The sequence below is a fragment of the Leopardus geoffroyi genome, chromosome C1 (genome assembly GCF_018350155.1).
Source record: "Leopardus geoffroyi isolate Oge1 chromosome C1, O.geoffroyi_Oge1_pat1.0, whole genome shotgun sequence".
Taxonomy (NCBI): domain Eukaryota; kingdom Metazoa; phylum Chordata; class Mammalia; order Carnivora; family Felidae; genus Leopardus; species Leopardus geoffroyi.
Window position 1 is genome coordinate 221,023,864 of NC_059328.1, and position 24,215 is coordinate 221,048,078.

Genomic DNA, 24,215 nt, shown 5'->3' on the forward strand with positions numbered 1-24,215 from the left:
TGCAGTTTGATTTGCCCGTCACCAATGACTAATGATGTTGAGCATCTTTTCATGTGCCTCATGCCCATTTGTGTATCTTTCTTTGGAGAAATTCCTATTCATACTCTTTGTCCATTTTTAAAAAAATTTTTTTAATATTTACTTTTGGGAGAGAGACAGAGGACAAGTGGGGGAGGACAGAGAGTGGGGAGACACAGAATCCGAAGCAGGCTCCAGGCTCTGAGCTGTCAGCACAAAGCCCGACCCAGGGCTCGAACCCATGAACCACGAGATCATGACCTGAACCAAAGTCGGATGCTTAACCGACTGAGCCACCCAGGCGCCCCATCCACTTTTGAATTCAGTTGTCTTTATTACAGAGATCTAAAGTTTTTTAATTTACCCTACATACAAGTATATCTCCCACATTGTTGGTTGTCTTTTCATTTTCTTGATAGTGTCCTTTGAAACACAAAAGTTTTTAATTTTGATGAAATCCAATTTATCCATTTTTTTCTTTCATCACTTATGCTTTTGGTGTCATACCTAGGAATTCATTGCCAAGTCTGAGGATAGGTAGATTTGTCCCTGTGCTTTCTCTCTCTTTTTTTTTTAAGTGTTTATTTATTTTTGAGACGCAGAGAGACAGAGCACGAGCAGGGGAGGGGCAGAGAGTGAGGAGACACAGAATCCGAAGCAGGCTCCAGGCTCTGAGCCGTCAGCACAGAGCCCGACGCGGGGTTCAAACTCATGAACCATGAGATTGTGACCTGAGCCGAAGTCGGACGCTTCACCGCCTGAGCCACCCAGGTGCCCCTGTCCCTATGTTTTCTTTGATGAGACTTGCAGTCTAAGCTGTCACATTTAGGTCTTCGATGCAAATTGAATTAAATTTGGTATATGGTGTGAGGTAGGGTCAAACTTCATTCTCTTGTGTCTGGATAACCAGCTGTCCCAGTACTATTTATTAAAAAGTCTGTTCTTACCCTCACTAAAAAGCCTTGGCACCCTTGCTGAAAATTAACGGACATACACGTGGGCTTCCTTCCGGGATCTGTATCCCATCCATTGTTCCGTGTGTGCCTTTGTGCCGCCACACTGTTTGTATTGTTGTTTTGCAGTAAGTTTGTCATTTTGAATTTAGGAAGCGTGAGTCCTTCAACTTTGTTCTTTTCTTTCGAGATTGCTATAGCTATTCTGGGACCTTTGTAATTCCATGTGAGTTTTTAAATTAGCTTCTCGGTTTGTACAAAGTAGACAATGGGATTCTGATACGGAGATGTCTTTCCATTTATCGAGGCCTCCTTTAATTTCAGTAATGTAGTGTTCAGAGTATAAGTTTTGCACTGCTTTTGTTAAGTGTATTAATAAGTATTTTATTCTTACTGATGTCGTAAATGAAACTGTTTTTTAAATCTCAGGCTGCAGGGGTCAGGCAGCCTGGGCACAGAGGTTGGGTGACTGGGACACAGAAGCCAATCTGTGTTGGGTCACAGAGGTCAGGCGTTTCTGGGGCACAGAGGTCAGGCCTTTCTGGGCACAGAGGTCAGGCCGTGCTGGGGCACAGAGGACAGGCCTTTCTGGGGCACAGAGGTCAGGCCTTTCTGGGCACAGAGGTCAGGCCGTGCTGGGGCACAGAGGACAGGCCTTTCTGAGGCACAGAGGACAGGCCTTTCTGGGCACAGAGGTCAGGCCGTGCTGGGGCACGGAGGTCAGGCCTTTCTGAGGCACAGAGGACAGGCCTTTCTGGGCACAGAGGTCAGGCCGTGCTGGGGCACGGAGGTCAGGCCTTTCTGGGGCACAGAGGTCAGGCCGTGCTGGGGCACAGAGGTCAGGCCTTTCTGGGCACAGAGGTCAGGCCTTTCTGGGGCACAGAGGACAGGCCTTTCTGGGCACAGAGGTCAGGCCGTGCTGGGGCACAGAGGTCAGCCCTTTCTGGGGCACAGAGGACAGGCCGTGCTGGGGCACAGAGGCCTGGTGGCCAGGGCAGCATATGGCCAGCAGCAGCTGCCATCCAAAGGGGAGCATCTCCTACCCAACTGCAGCCAGAGCAGCGACCTGTGCTGCTCCTGGCGGGTCACGACCCCAGCCCCTCGGTGACACGGGTACAAAGTCCACCACCCCGGGTATGTGACTCTATCCTTTCTGGGGACGCTCCGTCGCGCAGAGGAGACGTGGCTGGCCGGCCGGTGAGCTGAGGGGCCGGCCCCGCACTGCTCCCCACGCTCCGGGGAAGCAGGCTCGGCTCTCAGCTGATGGCTCTGCGCCCGCGCGGCCGTGCCCGCGACACCCACCTCTTTTGCTCAGGTACAGCACCTTCGGGTCCCACTGGCTCTCCTTGGCGAAGACAGCGCGGCGCAGCTGCAAGCCCATGTATTCCAGGATCTGCTTCCGGGCCAGGAGGACCTCCCGGTCCAGTGGCGTCAGCGCGTAGAAAGGAGAGTGGGCGATCTTCCGGTCCTGCAGCCCAGCGCCAGGTTACCGCCAGGGACTGCAGGGCCCCAGCCCCCGCCCTGGCCGGCCACCACAGGAGGGGACACCCCGCAGGGCCCCAGCCCCCGCCCTGGCCGGCCACCACGGGGGGGGACACTGGCAGAGAGCACACGTCCTAACGGTGGGGGCAAAGCGGAACAGCGCTCAGAACGCTGGCGCACAGGCAGCCACACCAGCAGCCACGCCAGCAGGATACACTGGGGGAGCCCACGTCTTCCCTTCCGGAAGGCCAAGGGTGGGCTTCCGTCAGGCGTGAGGGGCCTGTGGCCCAGCCTTGCCCGAGAGCCTTCGACGGCCCCAGGTCCTCTACCCCTATCGCCAACAGGCGCGTAAAGCCGTACCTGGTAGAATCTGAAGTACCCGTAATCGACAGCCGTGCCCACAGCCACCTTGTCCCCCTGTGTGAGCGTCACAGGGTTCAGGATGTCAGCCCCGTGATCAATGAGCTGGTCAATCTGTGGAGAACAGAGCCTGTGTCACATGGGCACGGACGCCCCAGCCAGCAGAAAGCAGGATTCGGAACCAGGGTGCCCGGTGCTGTGACCCAGGTCACCTGAGGCTTCCGAGGCTCACTCACTGGACGGCGGGAGGGTGGCCCCGAGGACAGGGCCCCAAGCAGGAGAGCAGGTGCCACCAGCAAGGAGGACTGTCGCTCACATTCTCCAGGGGCCACCCTCCCGGGCGTGTGGAAAGTCAGCAGACGGACAGGAGAGACCTGCCGACCTCACGGCTGGGAAGTCAGCGCGGAGCACAGGCTGGGCCACCCCTCGGGGACCCCCCCGGACACTCCACGTGGAGCCACCGCAGATCTGTAACTTGAGTCTGTTACCGCCCCGGTCCCCAGACTGGAAGCGACGGGAGAGCGAACGCCAGGCCGGTCCCGCTCCCCACCCCATCCCGACGCGGCCCGGGCGCGCAGTGACTGTGGGCGCGTGGGCGCACCCGTGCGAACGCAGTGCGTCCGTTCGTAGGCGTGCGTGAGGGGCCTCTGGCGCCCACCACAGCAAGGTCTCAGGCTGGAGGACAGGCCTCCACGTTCCATTCATAGCGAATGGCTCCCAACAGGGGTGCCCCCCCTCACGCCGAGGAGGGAGGGGGCGAGTTCCGTGAAGAGGTCTCGTGGTGTTACAGTTTCGGCGCGGCATCTTAACAACACCGCAAAACCACCGGGCCCAGTGCAGCCCAGTATGACCCGATGCGAACCGGGCCGTCATCGGCCGACACCGCCCGTACCGCGTATGGTCCACCTCCTAGCCGAGCGGGGCCGCCGGTCGGAGACGGCGCAGCGGTCCCCAAACAGCCAGCAGAGCACAGTGCCAGCGGGTGGGAGGCCCCAAGCCTGCCCTCAAATGTGCTGACCGCGTTCGCAGCCAGAACCAGAGGCGCCAAAGGACTCCCTTGTTCCAGAGCCCTGACAGCCCCACGTTCCCCCACTGACGCATGCATTTAGCTGCGGACGCTGGGACCGGGGGGTGGGGGGGGGGGTGCCTTTCACTGGGGAAGCACAGAGAGGAAGCCAGCCAGCCCTCTGCGTCATCTCTGCTGCACCTGGGCTTTTCACACCTCACAGACACACCTTGCGGTCGCAAGGGCAAGAAGCTGGCTTAAAGGACTTGCTCAGGGGTCGAGGAGGAGGAAATGCAGTGGTTTCTAAAGCCGGCTGCAGGCTCGGGTCAGGGCAGGAGAAGGTGAAGGATGCAGTGGCAACATGGGCTGACCCAGAGGGGAAGGAAGGCCTGCTGATGGCAGTATTAAGTGAATACATTTTAAGGAATTAAGTCATTGAAAAACCGACTGAGTTGGCTGATTTGGGGCCAGGGGCAAGAACCCACAGGGGTGTTGGGTCCCCTTGAGGCACCAGAGAGCAAGGCAGACATCAGAGGCCGAGGGGACCAGGAGAAGGCTCCGAGGTCAAAGAGGAGACAATTCAAGGGTGAAGAAAGAGAGTCCTTCCACCCGCCAAACAATCACGGAAGCAGATAGCACAGTTGGGGCCAAGCGGAAATACCCAGCCCCGAATCCGGGACGCGGCACAGAGAGGCCCCAGAAGCACATCTGCAGGCATTTCCAGGTGCTCAGAGGACAATCTCGGGACAAAATAGGGTCCTCAAAATGGGATCTGGAAATAGCATCTCAAGAAAAGGAGTCTTACTTTTCCAAAGAAGACAGAGGGCCGACACAAGATGCCCTGCATCACTCATCGTCGGGGAAATACAAATCCAAACACCGGTCAGAGTGGCTAAAAGTAACAACCCAAGAAACAACGGGTGTGGGTAAGGATGCGGGGAGAGGGGAACCTCTTGTACTGTTGGTGGGAATGCAAACTGGTACAGCCGCTCTGGAGAACGGTGAGGAGGGTCCTCAAGAAACTACCAGCAATCGCACACTACTAGGTATTTACCCAAAGGATACAAAAATGCTGATTCGAAGGGGTACATGCACCCCAGTGTGTACAGCGGCCCTATCAACAAGAGCCAAGCCAGGGGAAGAGCGCAAGTGTCCTTCGGCTAAATGAACGGATAAAGAGGGTGCGGTGTCGTATGCAACGGACTATTACTCGGCCGTCAAGAAGGAGGAAATCTTGCCTTTTGCAACAACGTAGACGGAACTGGAGGGTGTTACGCTAAACGAAATAAGTCAGAGAAAAATAAACATATGATTTCACTGATCTGTGGAGTTTAAGCAGAACGGCGGGGCATATGGGAAGGGGGGAGAGAGGGAGAGAAACCACCAGAGACTCTCAAGGATAGAGAATGTGGGGTGGGGGCGGGGCCAGATGGGGGAGGGGCGTTGAGGAGGGCGCCTGTTGGAATGAGCCCTGGGCGTCGTATGCTAGGGATGAATCACCGAATTCCCCTCCCGAAGCCAGTCTCACGCTGTACGTTAACTAGAATTTAAACGAAAATGTTCGAAAAGAAAGGAAAGGAGTCTTGGTTCTTTTTACATAAAGTTATGCCTCTGTCAAGTGCGACGGCCTCCAGAAAGTCAGGGTCTCATTCCGCCTCCGGCTTCCCCCTCTGGCGCTCACAGCTCGCAGGGAACCAGGCTGCGACCCTCCGTGGAGCCAGGGCAGGGAGGAGCCCACCGAGAGCCGTGCCACGCGGCTGTGGGGAGGGACTTCTCTGGGAAGGGCCGTGGAAGGCCCAGGGAGGGGAGGGGGGAGGCAGCAGGGGACGTGCCTTGGTGCCCGGCAGAACCAGCTGGCAAGGCAGGAAGGGACTCGGAGGGAACAGCGGGGCTTCCGGGACCTACAAAGCACAGAGTGCCTCCTGGTCACACTGAGCCCACCTAGAAGAACAGGGCCGGGACACCAACGAGCCGCAACCATGCACAGGACACAGCACCCCGGGTCCCCGCCCGGGACACGGCCCCCCAGATGCCTTTCCGGCAGGTCCCTGACCAGGACCCCCGGCCGGTGCCCGCTCTGCATAGAAGGTCTACAATCCCGCAGCCCAGCCAGAGTGATGGCCTGCGACTTTCTTGAGTTAAGCCAGAGGACTTCTGTCTGGCCTGCTGAGCGGGTTTGTACTTCACATTTTTTAGGCCGAGAGAACACAAAAGGCAAGAACTCTGTACTGTTTCTCAAGGATCTGAACATCACAGAGGAACGAAGGCTAGACCGAGGGTTCTGACACAGCCCCCCAGACCCTACACCCTAGAGCCTGCCGCCCTCCACGGCCACCCCTACACCATCACGCCTCGCCCCTCACTCCTCACCAGGGCCAGCTTGCTGTCCATGCTCCTCTGGTGCTCATAGGTGAGGTCACAGGCGACACACAAGGCGTTGCCCAAGCCTCTGGTCAGCAGCAGGTTGGGGTCAGCTCCATGGGACAGAAGCTCCTTCACGATCTGGACACAGACAGGCTCGTGAGCCCCCGCCAGGTCCCCTCCCTCACATGTGGAGATCGTCCCCGGAGTAAGGCTCCCACAGTTCTGAGCACAGAGACGGCCACACCTGGGCCTCACGGGGGCCGCCACCTGGGCATTTGCTGTGCCTCTCACTGCTGCCCGGCTCAGGGCGCAACGCTGGGGCATGGAGAGGGCACGCGGGGGCCCCCGGGGAGGGCTGCAACACACGCCGGGGCGGCCCAGGCCTGGCACTTTCTCTGCACGCTGCCCGCTGGCTCCAAAGTGCTCCTGGCTCGTGTCCTGCTCTCCGGCCCGGGGGCCAGTGTGGCGCCTGGCGCGCCTCCCGGAAGCCCTCATCCCTGAAGCCCGTGTGCCTTTGCCCTCCGGGCACCTGAGCCACTGCGCTCACCTGACCAGACCTCACTCGCTCCCTGCCGGGTCCCCAGCCTCTGGCCCGAGTGCCACCAGGAAGCCAGGAGTGAGAGCGGCTTGGCTGGACGTGACACACGCCGTGGGGCTCTCTCAAGAGCTTCCTTGCCCCAGAAGGCAGCTGTCTACGCTTCCGTGCCCCACCTACCCACCCAGGCACAGAGCAGGTGCACCGGCCCTCATCAACAACGCCTCCGTCTCCTCCAGGCCTCTGCTGACAGGTCACCTCCCCAGGGAAACCCTTCATCGTTCTCTATCCCTTATCCAGCTGTTACTGTCTTCGTAGCATTCATCACTGCCTGAAATGCTGTGACACACCGGGTTATGGTCTGTCTCCTGCAACTAGAATACAGGATCCTGGAGAGCAAAGACCTTGTTGTATTTGACACCTAATGCCTAGAATGGTGCCCGCCCGGCACACAGTGGCTGCTCAGAAATAACAGTGAAGTGACAGGATGAATGGATGGGTGGATTATAGATCAAAGGAAGGGAGGGAAGGAAGGAAAGGAAGGGAGGGAGGGAGGGAGGCAAGATGGATGATGGATGGTTGGTGGATGGAGGAGTGGGAGAGGGTGAGTAGACGGAGAGATGCGTAGACAGATGGGTGGGGGTAGGTGAACGGACGGACGGACAGGTGGATGGATTAATGGCGAACATACACATTCTGGGCAGCAGCAGGAGGTGGGCACTGGCCAAGGTGCCCTTCCCGGTGCACCGAGGAGTCAATGCCTGGGACACTGGGTCCACCCACCCCGAGGGAGCGGCCACCAGGTGAACCCCCATCCTCACCGCTCACCTTCCTTCCTATCCCCTTCTCTGAGGAGCTCCATCCACTGGAGAGGGGATCCCCCGCACCCCTTACCCCGTGCCGTCTCCAAGCCACCACGACAGCAGCAAATCCCAAACACTGACCAGGGCGGGGGCCACTGAGCGGCACGAACGTGGCAGGTGAACCGCCAGCGGGTTTGGAACATGCTCACCAGGTCGTTGCCACTGGCGATGGACAAGGAGAGAGGGGAGTGGCCGCTCCACAGCACGTTGGGGTTCGCTCTGTGGGAGAGGAGGAGCCGGACTATGTCCCTGGCACACTGGGTGAGGAGAAAGGCAGGACGGCAGGTCAGAGGTGCCCGGACTCCCAGGAGCACCGGACATCGAGCATGAACTCAAACGCCATAAAATCAAGTCTGCCGCTTGGTTGCTATCTCCTCCACACCAGCACCTTGCCTCTTCCAAATCTGGGACGGATGACCGGACGGGTGGGTGGATCCTCGGACTGGGAAGGGGCTTTCCAAACACACATCGTTTCCGATGCAAAACGGGAAGGGCTCGCGGCGCGCAAATTGCCCTGAAGCTTGTTTTCAGAGGAAGGGGAGAGTCGGGACGGCACGACCGTGGCGGCAGGGCTGGCCCAGCTCCAGGGCTCAGGGACCGCGCAGGGCAGCGCTTGAGAGGAGTGGCCCTTGCAGCTTCAATTCCGGAACGCTCTTTGAGGGCCCGACTCCCCCTGCAGGTGTGTGGACCCCGTGCACCGGCCGGGCCTCCCTCCAAGCGCACGCCCCTTCCCCCTCCCGCCCCGGCCAAGCCAAGTAGGTGCCAGCCCAAACCTGCTGAGGGGCTCTCCCTCCCCTCCTCCCCCCAGAACACTGCACTGCTGGACGGCGGCAGCCCCCATCTCTCAACAGGGCGCGAAGCTGCCATCTGCCCTTGGCCTACCGATGACCTGATGACCCTGCACCTAATGGTGACGGTGCCCCTACTGTCTGCCGGCTTTGTTTCCCCATAACGCTTCCAAATCTGCAATCGGTGCAAAGATGCAGGCGTGTGGGGTGGGAAGCTCTGTACTCACAGCCCAGGCCTGGCACGCGCGGCCCGGGCCCGGGTCAGCCTGCCCTCCCGGGGCCGAGCCGTCTCTCCTCCTAGCGTGGGGTGCGGGCACCCCTGAAGGCTCTGCTCAGCACAGTGGCCGGAGCCCGAGGAGCACGGACCAGGGAATGCCACGAAGCAGGGGGGGGTCTGGGTGCCTCCCACCTCCGCTCCCTCGCCCCCCGCCCACTCTCACGCAGGCCCTCACTCCCTTGCAACAGGCAGCATGACTCATCACCACGCTGTGCGGGGGCAAACCACCCGTGCCACAGACCCGAGAAGCCGGCTGCGATTTTCACCTTGTGGCTGCGTAAACGGAGGCTCAGTTTACTACGAGCTCCGAGGCCTAGCGGCCCGGGCTGCACTGGCCACTACAGCACAGAGTGAGGTTTGGTTCCCGGCTCCCCCCCAGGCCCACCTCTCGGCCTCCTCTGAGAGGCTCCTGTGCCGGAGGGTCAAAGCCCAGGGCTCCGCAGGACAGGCCCAGCCTTGGGGTCCCGAGTCAGAGACGGTGACTGACGGGGGCCGTGGGCTCGCTGCCCTGCCCCGCCCCCACCACAGACAGACACACGGGCCCGCGTCCCCGAAGCACCACAGGCAGAGGCTGCTCACGCGTGCACACGGAGACACAAGCAGACCGGCCTACGAGGACGAGCTCGCACACGGAACGCACGTGCACACGCCCACGTCCACGCACTCGCGCGTGCGCACGTTCAGATGCGCGTGCGCACACACACCACACACGCACGCCGCCCGGCCCGGAAAGGCCCGGCTCACCTTGTAGCTGTCCTCACGCTCACAGGCCACGTGCAGGGCCGTCCTGCCCCCCTCATCCGGCACACACGTAGGCCTGCTGTGGTAGATGCCGGCCGGGCCCGCTTCATTGTTGAGCTTCAGGCTTGAAGGCAACAGGTCTAGCTGTGCAGACAGGGGGGACCAGCGCTGGCCCCGAGCCTCGCCCCCCCAGGGCCCAGACGCTCAGCTCCCGCCCGGCCAGGCTGGGCCGGAGACCGGGCGGGTGCAGACTCACACGTAGACGGGTTCCCACAGGCCAGCAAGAGCATCCCTCCCCAGACCGCGGGGCCCAGCGCCGTCCCACGAAACCCTCTCGAACGCGACAGTGCATCCCCCACGCGCCCCGGAGAGGGTCGGCGGGGCGCACACGCTGGGGTGGGCCCCGCTGGCTTTGGGGCACACGGAGCAGTAGCCGACCCCACTCAGAGCAAGGGCAATAAAGGTACCACTGTGTGCAGGGGCACCTCCTGGGGCCCGTGGCACCCCCCGCCCCCCGCGGCAGGACCGGGCACCTTGCTCGGCTTGTACACGTCATCCTCGTCGGCCACCCTGGCGTCCACGTCGGTGACAGTGTGCAGGAGCAGCTCCGTTATCCTGACGCCCTCCTCCCCGGGAAGGGCGGCTGCGATGTGCAGGGGGGTCAGGGCCCCCAGCTGCAGAGGCCACACGGGCAGGGGTGAGGCCGGGCTCCCAGGTGAGCAAAACCCCCAGGCTGAGAGCCCCGTCCAGGGTGGGAGCGTGGCCGCTCGTGCCACACGTCTCGGAGACCCCACGGCACCATCCGGGCCTCATCGTGACGTTCAGGACATCGAGGCCCGCCCGCACGGGACCACGGGACACGCACCCTCCAATTCCATCTACCAGCCCTGCAGACGCAGAGGGGCCCCGGTGGGCCAGCCTCACTACAGCCCGGCTGTCCCGCCCTTCCTGCCAGGCCTCCACGGGATGGATGCCACCGGTGGATGGTCATGCGGCTCCTGACTCCGGTCCCCGCCCAGGCCTGTCCTTCTCCGCCCACAGCAACCCTCCAGCCACTCCTGGGAGAGCCACGGGCTGCTGGGCCGTGCTTGGTCGGGGTGGCCACACAGAGGCGCACACCCCGGGCCAGCCTGGAGGGAGCACAGCCGACTGGGGGAGAGAGCCCGGCCAGGAGCACGCAGCACGAGGGGGCGGAGGCACAGGGCCATCCGTGTCCCGCAACCGGAACCCGCAAAGCAGGGTCTCGGGGAAACAGGAGGCGCCCTTGGAGAAGAGTCGGGAGGACATCAGTCCACGGCGCACAGGTGCTCTCCTGGCACAGGCACCCCCCTCCTCCTCCCCCTACCATCTACCCCAACAGTTTACTAAAGCCCAATGCCCCCGAAGGAGGACTGTGTAAATAACAGGTGCTTGACTGGGAATGAACGAAGGCAAGAATAAGTGAACCGATTCGGAGCCATGTTGAAAGGTTACGACCTTAGTTCCCAAGGCAGAGTCCAATCGGTAAACCTGAAAGATTATCACGAGGTTCCCTGGGTCTCCCACGGACATGCCACTGTCCCGCACTCACATTCCCAGATGCTCAGGAAAGAAGGGGTGCGCGGTCCGGCCGAGGGGCTGGCCACACGAGACCCACCTGCCCCTGAACAGGGACACCGGTTGGCGGCTGAAGCCAAAAGAACCCGCCAGCCTTGGCCACGCCGCACCCTCTGACCGCTCGCCTCACGGGCCCCCCGCCAGCCCGGCCCTGCCCCTGGTCCCCCCCCCCCCCCAGCCCGCGGGTCCTACCTCAGCCGGGAGCTGGATGTCGGTCCTGGCCCCGTTCTCCAGCAGCAGCCTCACCCCGGCCACGTCCCCAGCCTTCACGGCAAAAAAAAGGGCCTGCATGGGCACGCGGCACAGGTTGGGGTCCGCGCCTCGGTGCAGCAGCAGCTCGATGGTCAGCCACCTGGTCCTGCGTCTGAAAGGACCAGGGTGACACAGTCACAGGCTGGGGACAGGCACGGGACAGCACCCCGATCCCAGCCGGGACCGACGCTCCCCAGTAAAGGGGGCTCGGGAGGGCGCTGAACGTGTGGCACCTGAGCCCCAGCATTCGCGGCCTCTCCCGGAACCACCCAGGACCCTGCCTCCCCGAGGCCACTGGCCCCCGCCCTGGACCAGGGCTGCTCCCGCCGTCGCCACACCTGAGCCGGCCCCCGCCGGGCTGGAGTCCAGACGCAGCCCCGTCCCACCCCAGTGTCCGGTGCTCACTCGGCCTTGCTCAGGTCATCCGCCACACGGGGCGTGAGGTGGGGACCAGCCCTCCCTCCTGGGGTGGCTGTAAGCGGATGACACAGAGCACCCAGTACACGTAGGGCACAACACTGTACCCAGACACGCAGGCACGCACGCCCACACACAACACGCACACTGCACAGGCACACAGGTACCACACACACAGCACACGCACGTCACACACGACGCGCACGACCACGCGCGTGCACACCACACACACACGTGTGTGTACATACACACGGGCACGTGCCGCACACACAGAGCACACACGTACGCACATATACGCACACAGCACACTCACACACACACCCATGCATGGCTACCACGCACATCCACATACACACACGTATACACACACACTGGGCACATATGTGTGCGGGTATATATGAGTGTACGTGGCTGTGCAGGTGCGGGTTGGGAGAGTGCGTGTCCGCGGGCGTGTGCAGGTGCATGTGAGTGTGTGCGGGTGTTCAGGTGTGTGTGGGGGGGGCACATGTATATGAGCACCTGCACCTTGGAAGCCACAGGGCACATCTCCTAGCCTCTCACTGCCACCGTTCCCCTAAGGTCACAACCAGGCCCCAACCCCGAGCCATGCACAGAATGCCCACGCTGAGACCCTGGAGGCAGCGCGCAGGACGGGCGCCACGGCACCCCTGTAGGCTCAGGGGGTGTGGGACACAACCTCTGGAAACACCTCCTCCCGGTGGCCAGGGAGGTGATGCTGGCCCACCGAGCAGGAGATCCACCCGTCGAAGTGACCCTCGGCCCCGCCGCCCACACCCCAGCGACCTACTCCGCCACGGCCAGCGCCGTCTTCCTCATGGTGCCCTTGTCGAAGCCGGTGGCGCTGAAGGAGGGGGCCTTCGGCATGCTGTGGGCCTGGGCGCTCCTCTCCAGGAGGTCCTGGGACCGCCCGAAGGAGAAGTCGCACACACAGACGGCGGACTCGAAGTCCGTCTCCTGGCTGCCCAGCGTGCACCTGTCCAGACTCCCCTCCGTGCCATCCGGCCCCTTCTCCAGGTCACTGGAACTGTCCCACGGTGACAAGTCCTGCTTCCGAGGGCTGCTCCCCAGGTCGGGGGACTCCTGGGACAGCCGGGCACCCGGGGAGAGACGGTCCTCCTCGCTGCCCCACACGATGGACTTCTGCTCCTGGCTGCCCGGGGTGGGCGCCAGGTCCTTGAAACAGATGGACTCCATGGCCATTTCAGGGAATGAGAAGGCAAGGTTGGGATTTACGGGCATATTTGGAGCTTCCTTTGGAAAGTACCAAAAGAGAGAGGGACAGAGAGAGAGAGAAGATTAGAAGAAAGAAGAAAAGAAATCAGAGTGACCATCCTATCTAACCAATTTCTCTAGCAGGAACCAGCCCTAAAGGCTGGGAGTGACCTTCAAGGCCTCTAGCTGACCATGCTAAAGCACTCTGCAAAAACCGAGAGAGGGAAGCACACATCTCAGAAACCTGAGCCACATGGCAGCCACCAGCCACACGTGGCAACCGAGCTTTCGGCGTGAGGCCCATCCCAAACCGGTGTGTGCGTGGCCAGAGAAAGAATGCAGACTGCCCTCCTGTCTTTACGCTAATGACCCAATGAAATGCTAAACTGTGGAGACACCAGTGAAATAAAATACGTCAAAATTAATTCCACCTGTTCCACCTCTTTTTACTGCGGTTCCTAGAGGCATCTGCGCGACACTCACGACCAGCAGTGCGGCTCACACTTACGGTCCTGCCCGCGGAGGCCGCCCCGCAAGCCCGATGCACAGCCTCTGCGTCCCCGGTGTGGTCCCGGGACCAGCAGCATCCTCGTGGCCAGGGATGCAGATCCTGGGCCCCGTCCCAGAGCCGGGAGGCAGGATCCCTGGCAGTGGGGCCCTACCCCCTGCGACCCACATCTGTAAAGGGCCAGATGGTAGACAGAGGCGGCTCCGCGGGCCGGGGCCCTCTGCCGGGACGGTGCGCACAGAGTGCAGGTGGCAGAGGGGCGCGCTGCCCACCCGGAGGCGGCCGGTGAGGCCCGGCACGGGAAAGCCACCCGGTTCCTTGGACTCGGGAAAGGGCGGGGAGCCTGCCCTGGGCTGGAAGAGAGTAATTCTTCTCAACCATGTGCGGTGTGTGAACTTGTTTGGGTCTGGATTCATTTATCTCCAGTCTAAAAGGAAGGTTACGTGGGAACCCGGGAAAATTGCCTGGGTGGGATCCCACAGGACTTAACAAGGTTTTCAGGTGAGATGCTAGTGTCTGCGGTGTGTTGAGAGGGAGAGAGAAGAATGTGTCTTCAGCCGACGTCTCTGGCTGAAGCGAGTCGATGGGGAATCCACGCTAAGATGAGCGCAGCTGGCGGGGGAGGCGGGGGTGTGGACGCGGTGCGTGAGCCGCGTGCCGGCAGCTGCTTAGTCTCGGTGACGGGTCCACGCAAGCTCCCACACATGCCACTGTCTTCGCTTATTCTGTGTGCGTGCCATGTTTTCCAGAATAAGAAGTTTCAAAGAACAGGAGAGGAGCGATTTTTACCAGTGTTTTAAGTGTACAAATAAAACCCTTTCTGGGGTTCTCGCTGCCTTCACCAATAATGACTGAGGCTTCCCCTGCGGCCAGGGTCCCCCCGGAAGATGCTCTGGGCTTGGAGAGGCTGTGGAGACAAAGTCAGCCCCTGTCCCCAGAAGCTCCCGGCCGAGGGGCAACACAAGGACCGACACAGTCTCCCCCGGTCCCCGTTCCTATGATCACATTGAAACTGAAAGTTGGTCATGACTCTGAGTTAACAACCTTTGACCAGGAAGGAGAGGGCACTCACAAGGCACACGTTAACGCTGCTACGAAAACAAACCCTCCACCGCAGTCTTCCTGCGGGGATGTCGTCTCCCTCCTCCCAGCGACCACCACCCCCCCCCCGCCCCGCCTCCCGCACACAGGACCATCCAGGGCAGCAGGGCTTCTGGCGGGCTCCCCGCGTGCACCTGCTCACCACACACAATGGGGCCCCGGCCGGTGTGCCCCCACCCACCCTGGACTCTGATGACCTGGTGCGGCCACACGTCAAGAACCACAGGCCGGGGAGAGCCGGGGCCCTGGAGAGGCAGAGGTTCAGGGAGTGTCTGGCAGCTGAGGGAGGCTGTGCACCATGGGCACAGGCCGGGGTGCAGTAAGAGCCTTTCCCCGAAGAAGAGATTCAGGAGCCCGCGATGAGGTGAAGGAAGGACCCCACCGAGGGGACACTGTCCAGTGCCGTCCCCTCACCCACCCGGGAGGGGCCCCGACCACGCTCAGAGAAAGCCCCAGCCCCTCCGAAGGCTTTCTCGGCAGCTGTCAAGGCCGGGCGGCCTCGCGGGGCTGACAGTTAGGGTCCAGGGTTTCCTGAGGGGCGGAAGCGTGCCCCCTGTGGGCACTGCCCCTCAGGCCGGTGCTCAGAAGACAGACACCAGGGTGCCCTGTGCTGTAGGGAGCCAGCCCCTGGGCATCGCCCGCCCCGGGCTGGGAGGCCCCCAGTCCGCGCTGGAACCAAGTGCCAAGAGATGCCACCGTGGCGACAGAGTGGCTCCTCAGTGAATGAGACACGGGACCTCCGTGTGATCAGCCATCCTATTGCTGGGCCTACACCCAAAACCACCGGGAGCAGCTCACACCAATGCCTGCCTGGGGAAGCTCCAGGCGACATTATTCACGATGGGCAGAGGCGGGCCTCACTCCTTCCCTCACTCCCCGACCCTGCGATTCCTTCCCTGAAGCCCGCAGGAGGGGTCTCAGAGCCCCAACCACTGCGCATGGGGCGCACGCGGGACACACATCCCTAGACGTCGTGCCGGCCCCGCCCCCCGCTCCGACTCCCCGCCCGCAGGCCTCAGTGTCTGCTCACCCCATCTGAACCTGACCTGTGCAAGGCGGGGGGAGGTGCACTGCTGGGTGGAGAGACGGACAGGCGGATGGTAGGCGGGGCACAGTGCTGGGAGCTGCAGGGCCACGGGGCTGACGTGGGACGTGGGCACCATCCTCTCAGCGACGTTGGGCTTAAAGGACGTGGACGGGTAGTAGAGGAGGAAGCACATGCCGAGCGGCGTGAGGCCCTCGTCCGTGGACTTGTTCACGTCGGCCCCGCCGTCCAGCAGAAGGTTGACAACGTCAGTGTGACAGTGAACCTGGAGGGAGAAGGCCAGCCTCACGAGGACGGCAGGCATCCCGGCAAGGCCCCTGCTGGAGGACGGTGGCCCCGCTGAGGGGAGGCGACCCGGCGCTGGGACTCACGGTGGCCGCAGCGAGCACAGTGTAGCCCTTGGCATCGGCCACATCGGCGCTGGCGAGGTCATCCCTGAGGATCCTGCAGATCCAGTCGTAGTCCCCTTCCTCGGCCCGCAGGATCATCTCCTTGGAGAGCTGCTCCTTGGGCCCATGGTGCGCAAAGCCGCTCCGGTCCCCCTCCAAGATGGCACCCATGTTCCAGCTGGTGTGGGCTTTCTTGTTCCTGGAGACACAGCGGGGACCCTGGGCATCCCTGGTTCATCCGTCTCTCCATTTGTGCTGGGGAAGGGGTTCTCAAGGGAGGGACCCCGGGCGGGAAGGAGGCCAGGGATACACATGGGTCCGGCACTCGGCACCAAGCACTCACATCCACTTCTCGCTCACTCTGCTATTCGAGTAGAGAGTATGCAAGTCCCGTGGCCCATTCACCACCACGTACTTCAGCCTCCTGTGCACACATCACCTCCTTCATGGTCAAGAACCCGTAGATTTATGGCAGCTTCTGTACCCAACACTTACCAACAATTACTGGCTCAGTTGATGTCTGAATGATGGAAGGGTGGATGGGTGGATAGATGGAGGGATGGAGGGGTGGAGAGATGGATGGATGGGTGGGTGGGTGGGTGGGTGGGTGGACAGAGGGGTAGATGGCTGGACGGGTGGATGGGCAAGTGAGTGGATGGATGGGTGGATACAGGGATGGGTGGATGGGTGGATGGGTGGATGGGTGGAGGGGTGAAGGGGTGGAGGGGTGGAGGGGTGAAGGGGTGGAGGGATGGAGGGGTGGATGGAGGGGTGGGTGGATGGAGGGGTGGGTGGATGGAGGGGTGGGTGGATGGAGGGGTGGAATGGGTGGGGGTAGATGGATAGATGGGTGGGTGGGTGGATGGACGGATGGAGGGGTGGGTGGGTGGATGGACGGATGGAGGGGTGGGTGGGTGGAGGGGTGGTTTGAGGGGTGGATAGAAGGGTGGGTGAGTGGATGGACGGATGGAGGGGTGGGTGGGTGGATGGACGGATGGAGGGGTGGGTGGATGGAGGGGTGGGTGGATGGGTGGAGGGGTGGAGGGGTGAAGGAGTGGAGGGATGGAGGGATGGATGGGTGGATGGAGGGGTGGGTGGATGGAGGGGTGGAATGGGTGGGGGTAGATGGATAGATGGGTGGGTGGGTGGATGGACAGATGGAGGGGTGGGTGGGTGGGTGGATGGAGGTGTGGTACATGGGTGGGTGGGTATACGAATGCCTAAGTGAACACTTGTGCTTACAAAACTTGGATTCTAAAATACTCTAGTTATATCTGGGGACAAAGTTTAGTAAATGAACATATTCTTAAATTTTTTAACTTAAAAAAATCAGTTTTCATCAGGTGGCTGCCTACTTTACCAGGGCTGGACTGGGTTGGGGGTTTGGAGACTGGGTTGGTCTTTGGAGACCAATGGAGCAGCTCCACGCCTTCCCAGACGCAGAAGCCAGAGGCTCAGCCAGCCCCCAGCCCACCCCTACCCGGCTCTCCCACCCTCGGCTCTCTGCGCAGACCTGCTCTCATACATCTCTTCGTGTGCACCTCGTGTGCAGACATGACCCACAGAGGTTGGAGCGCGGGCTCCGACCTGCATGGAGCAAACACACGCAAGGTCTCAGAGCCAGGATTTGAACTCGGCTCCATCAACCCGGCTGACCCTATTCCACAGCTCCTCCCAAGGCTCTACACTCTCCTAGGGACTGCCCTCACTCCGTGCTCCCCAGCAACCTCCTGACCACTCCTCCTCCCGAGAGCAGGAGAGCAGGATCCCGGGCCCCCGTGCAGACATCGATGCCACAGCACCCACCTGCACCTGCACGCTCGCAACCCGGGGCGTGTGTCCCAGCTCACCGGCCCCGCACGGCTCTCCCTCCCCCTTCGTCGTTGCACTGCCTCAAACAGGAGAAGCACCTTTACGTGAACCCGAGCAATAACCCTGCGAGTCACTCAGCCAGGTGCCAGGGGCCCCCCAGGAGCCCAGCGCCGAGCACGGGCCCGTCCTGGGAGGGAAAGAAAGATGGGGCAAGTTACCTGTATTTGTAGGTTTGCTTCTGGATTTTGACCATCAGAGGGGTCTCATTTTTTATAAACCAGGGCTCCTCATCCTCAGCAAATGGAGGAATGTCATTAAGGAAGATTTGGGCGTCTAATTCTTTGCGGAAAGAGCAGGTCATGGGCAGGTGGCTGTTGTCGGTCGAGTAAATGTGCATTTCTGGAGGCAGAGTCAGGTCATCGTTCAGAAGAAACCGCTTATAGTCGTAGAAAAAGGGGTCCTGTCCCTCCGGCTGGTCCCAGTCCACCTTCTCCTCATCCGAGAGGCTGAGTCTAGCAGGAGAGTGAGTGAGGAAGCCCGAGTACTCGGGGTAGTTGTGGATGGAGAAGCTGCGGGGAACCTCCGTGCACAGCTTGATGAGGTGCTCCCGGACCCACAGCCCGACGTCCTGCCTGCCGTCCGGGTAGGTCTCCACGCCCGGCCCAAACCGTTGGTCCGCTTTGTACAGCCCCTGCGAAACGAAAGTCACCAGGGCAAGAGACGTCGTTCAGCAGGGCCCTAAGCTTTGCAACCGTTTTCTCAAAATCAAAGAAAAACAAAATTCCAGGAGAAACGTCTTCATTCAGTCAACAAATACTTACGGAGGCCGAGTATGCACCCGGCATGGTGTCCCAGAGCAAACGTGTAAATATGGAATGCAGTGGGGGAGAAAGGTGCTTCGGACCCGGGGTGGTCAGCAGTGGCCTTACCGGTAAGGTGGGGACATCACCGGGAGTCTCAAGGCGGAAGCGTGTCAGGGATACCACGTGTGGGCTCATTTCAGGGAACCCCTTGTAGCAGTGACATTGTGGGCCCAGCCCAGCCACCCGGGGCAGCGGAGATGCGGGGCCCTGGGTCAGAGAGACTCTGGCAGGTGTGACCTGAGGAGACAGGCGGAGGGAGGGGGGAAAGGGAGCTAACCCCCCCGCTTCCCATGAACCCAGCAGAGTGCAGTGATTTCTGGGCCTCTCGAGGCCCTTCTGCTGGGTGGGGCGGTCTGTGCTGGGTGGGGGATGTGTGGCGAGGGGAGGGCCAAGAGGGCCTTGGATGAAAGGTAATGCTGGGCCCACAAAAAGGGATGGGAAGCTCGGAGAGGGGCTTCCCAGGCTTCCCAGGAGAGCTGGCTCTGAAGGGCTTCTGGAGGTCACTGGGAGCCGCAGCGGGGCCCTCCGTGTCACTCCCTGGTGCCACGCCCTCGCCTGGGGCCCTGGGACAGGGCCCCTATCTCAGAGCCCCGGGCTTGCAGACTTACTTGGCGTGTAAGTCTCTGAGCTACACAGTCCCCCACAAGAAGTTCACAGTCTAGAGCAGAGGAAAGAACATGAAAGGAACAGTAAGACACGCCAAGGAGGACTTCATCGTGCAAAGCAGCTGGGTGGGGACGGCAGAGGCACTTCCGGGAGAATCTGCCGAGTGGCAGCAGGGCACCGAGTGCCACCGCGGTCTGTGAAAGGGTCGGGGGCCGGGGGGAGGCGGTACGCATTCATCCTGGCAGCGCCGGAGCGTCACCGAGGCGGCGGAAGCCACAGGATGGATGGGCCGAGAAGGAAGACTGCGGACGGGGCAAGAAAAGGGGGTGCAGGGAGGCACGTGGTCGGAAAGGCAGCTGCTGGGGGTCTGTGCGGAGACCAAAGGCGTTCATGCCCCAAGAGCTGACCCAAGAGCTCCATTTCTAGGATTCTATCATAAGGACATAATCTCCTTAACATCGTAAGGAAACAACCCCAACGAGATCAAAGCTATAGTCACACACACGTTCACAACAGTACGTCTAGCAGCAAGCTCTTAATAACGCTAACGGTTACGTTACTAGTAAAATATGATGGCAGTAATGTCGACGGTTAAAGAAAGGAGAATGTGTCTCCAGGATGCTACATGCCACAGCTTAAAAAATTGCCTTTGATATCATTTACTTGGTGACCAAACAATCCCCCTCTAGGAACGTATCCCAAAGATCACCGACAAAAGCGTGGAACCATTAACCGGCGAGATCGTCACCACGGCGCCCCTTGGCGCCACAAAGGCCGGAGGAAAGTGCGCGTGTGGTTGACCCTTCCCGAGCAGTGAGGAGGGGGTCTGGGCTGTCGGGAGGAAGGGCAACCACAGGCGGCCCAGGGTGCACGCCCCACTGCCTACGCGGGGAGGAACGTGTGCGCACGTGTGCTCCTGGTGTGTAAATGCAAAGAGGAAGCTGTACAAACAATCCCCGGTGACGAGAGAGGACTCCGGACAGAAACCGTGGAAGCTGGACTCCTGTGGGGGGACCGTGTTTGCTGGATTTGCCTTCAGAAAAATATCCGTTTTCTACTGAATTACCAAACTATATTAAAGCAAGACGGTAAAAATCAAATCCTAAACAATGAAAGCAACACAAGTGATCCTAGCTCTACCTCCAGGCAGCACAGACGGACAGTAGCTCACGTGATTGGATTCCACCTTCCCAGTGGGATGGGTCCCAGGGACAAAAGGCAGGAAAGGAGCCCTGAGTTGTTTTAGGAGCCTCGGCGCTGGAGCTAATGCTACGCCGTCCTTCTGAAACCGTCATACATATTTCACGGGGGGGGAGATAAATCGGAAATTTGCTAACGTTAGAAACAAAGATTTTGAAGACTAATTGGAAAGACGTGCAAATACGACACCATGGCTGTTGAGTAAAAGCCCCGTATTCCCAAACTGGAGCTGGAGACGTCCGTATGAACTGACGGTGTCTTTTCTCATTTAGAGAAAAAAAAAAAAAAAAATCTAGATCTGCTACTGAAAAAGCCTACAAATGAAAACCAGCCAACACGATAGTAATAAGCACCCAAACGGTGGTTTCTCCACACCGCGCCCCATCTAGGAACCAGGCCAGATCAACAGTCAATCCTGGGACCAGGGCAGGAAGTGTATGGATGAGCTGGGGTCTCCTTGCCCCAACAAAAGGCAAGAAAACCACCGACACCTGGTGGAGCTGTGTCTACTGCAAGAACCAAACTAAAGCAAAAACCAAACTCCCCCGACCAAAGAGTGACAATGTGGGCATCCAAAAGCGTAACAACCACAATGTACTGAGATACACCAAACAGACTAAAATCCGTGAGTTTCTACAGATCCGAAAAACAAACAAACAAAAAAAACCCGAGGAAGCTCCACCGATCGCCATTGAAGAGTGTTAGGTAATCATCCACTTATTACCCTGACGAGGGGCAAAAAGGGAAAAGATCAAGTGTCATTTTGCCTTCCCCGTAAAACTACCTCAAAGTAACCAAACGATTGATGAAGGCTGTTGTAGACAAAAGAACTCCAGTTAATAAATGAAGGAGGGATCGTAGATTTAGGGTGTCACCAACTTGCGCCCTCTAATGAAATGACAGTCCAGCGATATCGTCCAAAATCGGTCCAGCGATATTGTCCAAAATCACAACAAGTACGGTGAGGAGGCCGTCGGAACCGACGGAAAAGGACCACAGACACCGGCACCCACGGATCAGTCCCGACATCACATGAAGAAAGACGGCCAGACACGTGTCTCCGAGTGTGGTTTTTAACAAAGGTACGCAAGCAGCAGTGGAGAAATGACAGTCTTCTCAACCGATGGCACCGGATCAGCCGGCCGCCTACAGGTGGAGGCGGGGGAGGGGAGGAGGCCCAACCAACCGCTGCTTCACGTGCAGTGCAAACATTAACTCAGAACGGATCCCAGACCTAAATGTCAGAGCCAAAACCATGATATGCAGAAGAGAACACAGACAAAAATCTTAGGAAACTTGGATTAAGCTAAAATTGCATAACGAGGACATAAAAAAGCAAGAACCAGGGAAAGAAAAATCGGTAAGCCTACGAGTGGCTAAAATTAATTTTTTTAATGTTTATTTATTCTTGAGAGACAGAGATATGGCATGAGCAGAGGGGCAGAAAGAGAGGGAGACAGAATCCAAATCAGGCTTCAGACTGAGCTGTCAGCACAGCCCCGATGTGGGGCTCGAACCCACAAACCAAGAGATCATGACCTGAGCTGAAGTCAGATGCTTACCTGACTGAGCTGCCCAGGCGCCCCACGAGTGGCTGAAATGAAAATAATAGACAACACCAAGTGCTGACAAAGGTGTGGAGCAACTACAACCTTCGTATTTGGTGGCTGAAATGGAAAACGGCACAACCACTGTGGAAAACCCTTCGGAGGTTTCTTACAAAACTTGCCACACACGTCACCTACGGCCAGCGATCCCACTCGCAGTATTTACCCAAATGAAAAGACAGACGTGTGTGCACATGAAGACTTGTAATCAAATGTTTTTAGCGGTTTTACTCATAATAACCAAAAACTTGAAAGAACTCAAACATGTAGCTATTGGCAAATCAGTAAAACACGTGTCTCGAATCCACACAATGGAATACTACCTCACCGCAAAAGAAACAAATTGCTGCCATATGCAAATACGTACGAATCTCCAAAGAATCACGCCCTAAGCCAGAGACATCGAACATGCAGTAACACCCATTCCACTGATCTGAAATGACGGAAAAGGGGACGTTGTGATGAAAAGCAGAGCAGCGTCATCGAGAGCTGAGGGGGTGGGGCTGGAGATGGACTCCAGTATATATTAGGGGCTTGGACGGGGTACAATGCTTGCACACAAACACGCACACAAAACACCATATATAAATGTTTACAGCAGCTTGATTCATAATCAACAAAAGCTGGAAACAAGCGTCTGTCATCTGGGAATGGAGAACGGCGCCATGCACTTGGAACAGTGCTCAGCGCTAAGGAAGGAGCTGCGGACTCACCACAAGGCAGATGAATCTTCAATATGATGGCTAAGTGAAAGGCACCAGCCTCAAAAGTCTACCTACTGTATTTCACTAGCCTGGTATTCTTGCAAAGGCAAATCATCTGCAAAACAACTGGCCAGGGCTGGGGTGGGAGGAGAGACCGGTCCCAAAGGGGCACCGGCAGTTGCGGAGAAGGAGCCGTCCTGTACATTGACGGCGGTAGTAATCATACAACTCCACGCTCGTGAAAACCTTCACAACTGCACACTCAAGGGGGTGGACTGTACCCTAAGTTATGCCGTCTGGAAATAAAAGGAGGAAAGGCAACTGTTTCTGCAAAACCAGGAATGTCCTCCACAAATAAAGACAAGCTTCAAGGGGCGCCTGGGTGGCTCAGTCAGTTGAGCGGCTGACTTCGGCTCAGGTCATGATCTCACAGTCCGTGAGTTCGAGCCCTGCATTGGGCTCTGTGCTGACAGCTCAGAGCCTGGAGCCTGCTTCAGATTCTGTGTCTCCCTCTCTCTCTGACCCTCCCTCGTTCATGCCCTGTCTCTCTCTGTGTCAAAAATAAATAAACATTTAAAAAAAATTTTTTTTAAAAAGACAAGCTTCAAGACAATCTATGTGGAATGATCCAGCTCATGTATAAAAAAGTAAATATTATGGTGCATTTGCAGTTTAATCTAAAGGATACACAACTCCCTGCTCTGGAAAATGGGGTCATGAAGCATCCTGTCTTCTCATTCATGTTCCTTTTCTTTTCATGAACCTTATTATTGGTACTGTTAACGATCTTTAAAAATAAGGAAGTTGCCACTTGTTACACAAATAAACTTCCCCAGGACCTAAGTATCTTTCTGTCCAGTGGCCTGAGCACACAGAGCCCCACCCTTCATCTGCATCAGGGGTGGCCCTGCCCCCTCACCTGCACCCAGGGTGACCCTCCCCCCTCCCCCCAACTCCAGGGCGGCCTCACCTGTCACCCACATCCGGGGCAGCCTTGCCCCCTCACACCCCCACACCTCCCCTCACCGGGGGCGCCCCGCCCCCTCACCCTCCTTCACACTCACACACCCCTTGGGGGGGGACCCTCTCCTTCACCCTTCCTCACCCCCCCCCCCAGGGGCTGCCCCACCTCCTCACTCCCTGGCGGCCCCGCCCCCTCTCCCCTGTGGCCCCGCCCCCTCACCTGGAAGAGCCTGGTCTTCAGGTACATGGTGCCGTAGCCCTCTCGGTAGCTGAGGTAAAACATGCCAGTGAAGCTGGAACCGTCGGGCCACTGGTAGGTGCCCAGCCCGTGGCGGTGGTCCCGGTAAAACTGCCCGCGGTACAACTGTGAAGAGCGCTCAGTGACAGGCTGTGTCCGAGAAGCTGCTCCTGGCCACCCCCCACCCCGGCCTTCCAGGAAGCCCCCCAGGTGGAGGCAGCCCGCCAGGCTGGCAGTGAGGCGGACGACAGGGACACCTGGCCACGGGGCCCCTTCAAGTTCGGGGGCCGAACG

At 59.2% G+C, this 24,215-nt stretch overlaps 1 protein-coding gene and 1 long non-coding RNA gene across 18 annotated transcripts in view; one reads left to right on the forward strand and one right to left on the reverse strand.

Annotated features, from left to right (window-relative positions):
* The window catches only part of ANKMY1 (ankyrin repeat and MYND domain containing 1), a 51,138-nt gene that overhangs the window by 12,977 nt on the left and 13,946 nt on the right, over positions 1–24,215 (reverse strand). For 9 of the 17 annotated variants that reach the window (XM_045482360.1, XM_045482354.1, XM_045482366.1 and 6 more), the window contains 13 exons: positions 23,904–24,047; positions 17,959–18,431; positions 15,911–16,127; positions 15,541–15,804; positions 12,461–12,924; positions 11,176–11,347; positions 10,864–10,896; positions 9,921–10,061; positions 9,391–9,531; positions 7,731–7,838; positions 6,190–6,321; positions 2,814–2,927; positions 2,274–2,439 (listed from right to left, as the gene is read on the reverse strand). In XM_045482360.1, coding sequence (XP_045338316.1) covers positions 2,274–2,439; positions 2,814–2,927; positions 6,190–6,321; positions 7,731–7,838; positions 9,391–9,531; positions 9,921–10,061; positions 10,864–10,896; positions 11,176–11,347; positions 12,461–12,924; positions 15,541–15,804; positions 15,911–16,127; positions 17,959–18,431; positions 23,904–24,047 — 2,569 coding nt within the window. Of the gene's footprint in view, positions 1–2,273; positions 2,440–2,813; positions 2,928–5,393; positions 5,721–6,189; positions 6,322–7,730; positions 7,839–9,390; positions 9,532–9,920; positions 10,062–10,863; positions 10,897–11,175; positions 11,348–12,460; positions 12,925–15,540; positions 15,805–15,910; positions 16,128–17,958; positions 18,432–23,903; positions 24,048–24,215 lie in introns of those variants that run through there. The other 8 variants (XM_045482359.1, XM_045482355.1, XM_045482358.1 and 5 more) reach the window with 8 other exon arrangements.
* LOC123599905 lies at positions 1,364–1,850 on the forward strand. Its single transcript, XR_006713346.1, has 3 exons — positions 1,364–1,477; positions 1,525–1,666; positions 1,762–1,850. It is a non-coding gene; the product is annotated as an uncharacterized LOC123599905 (long non-coding RNA).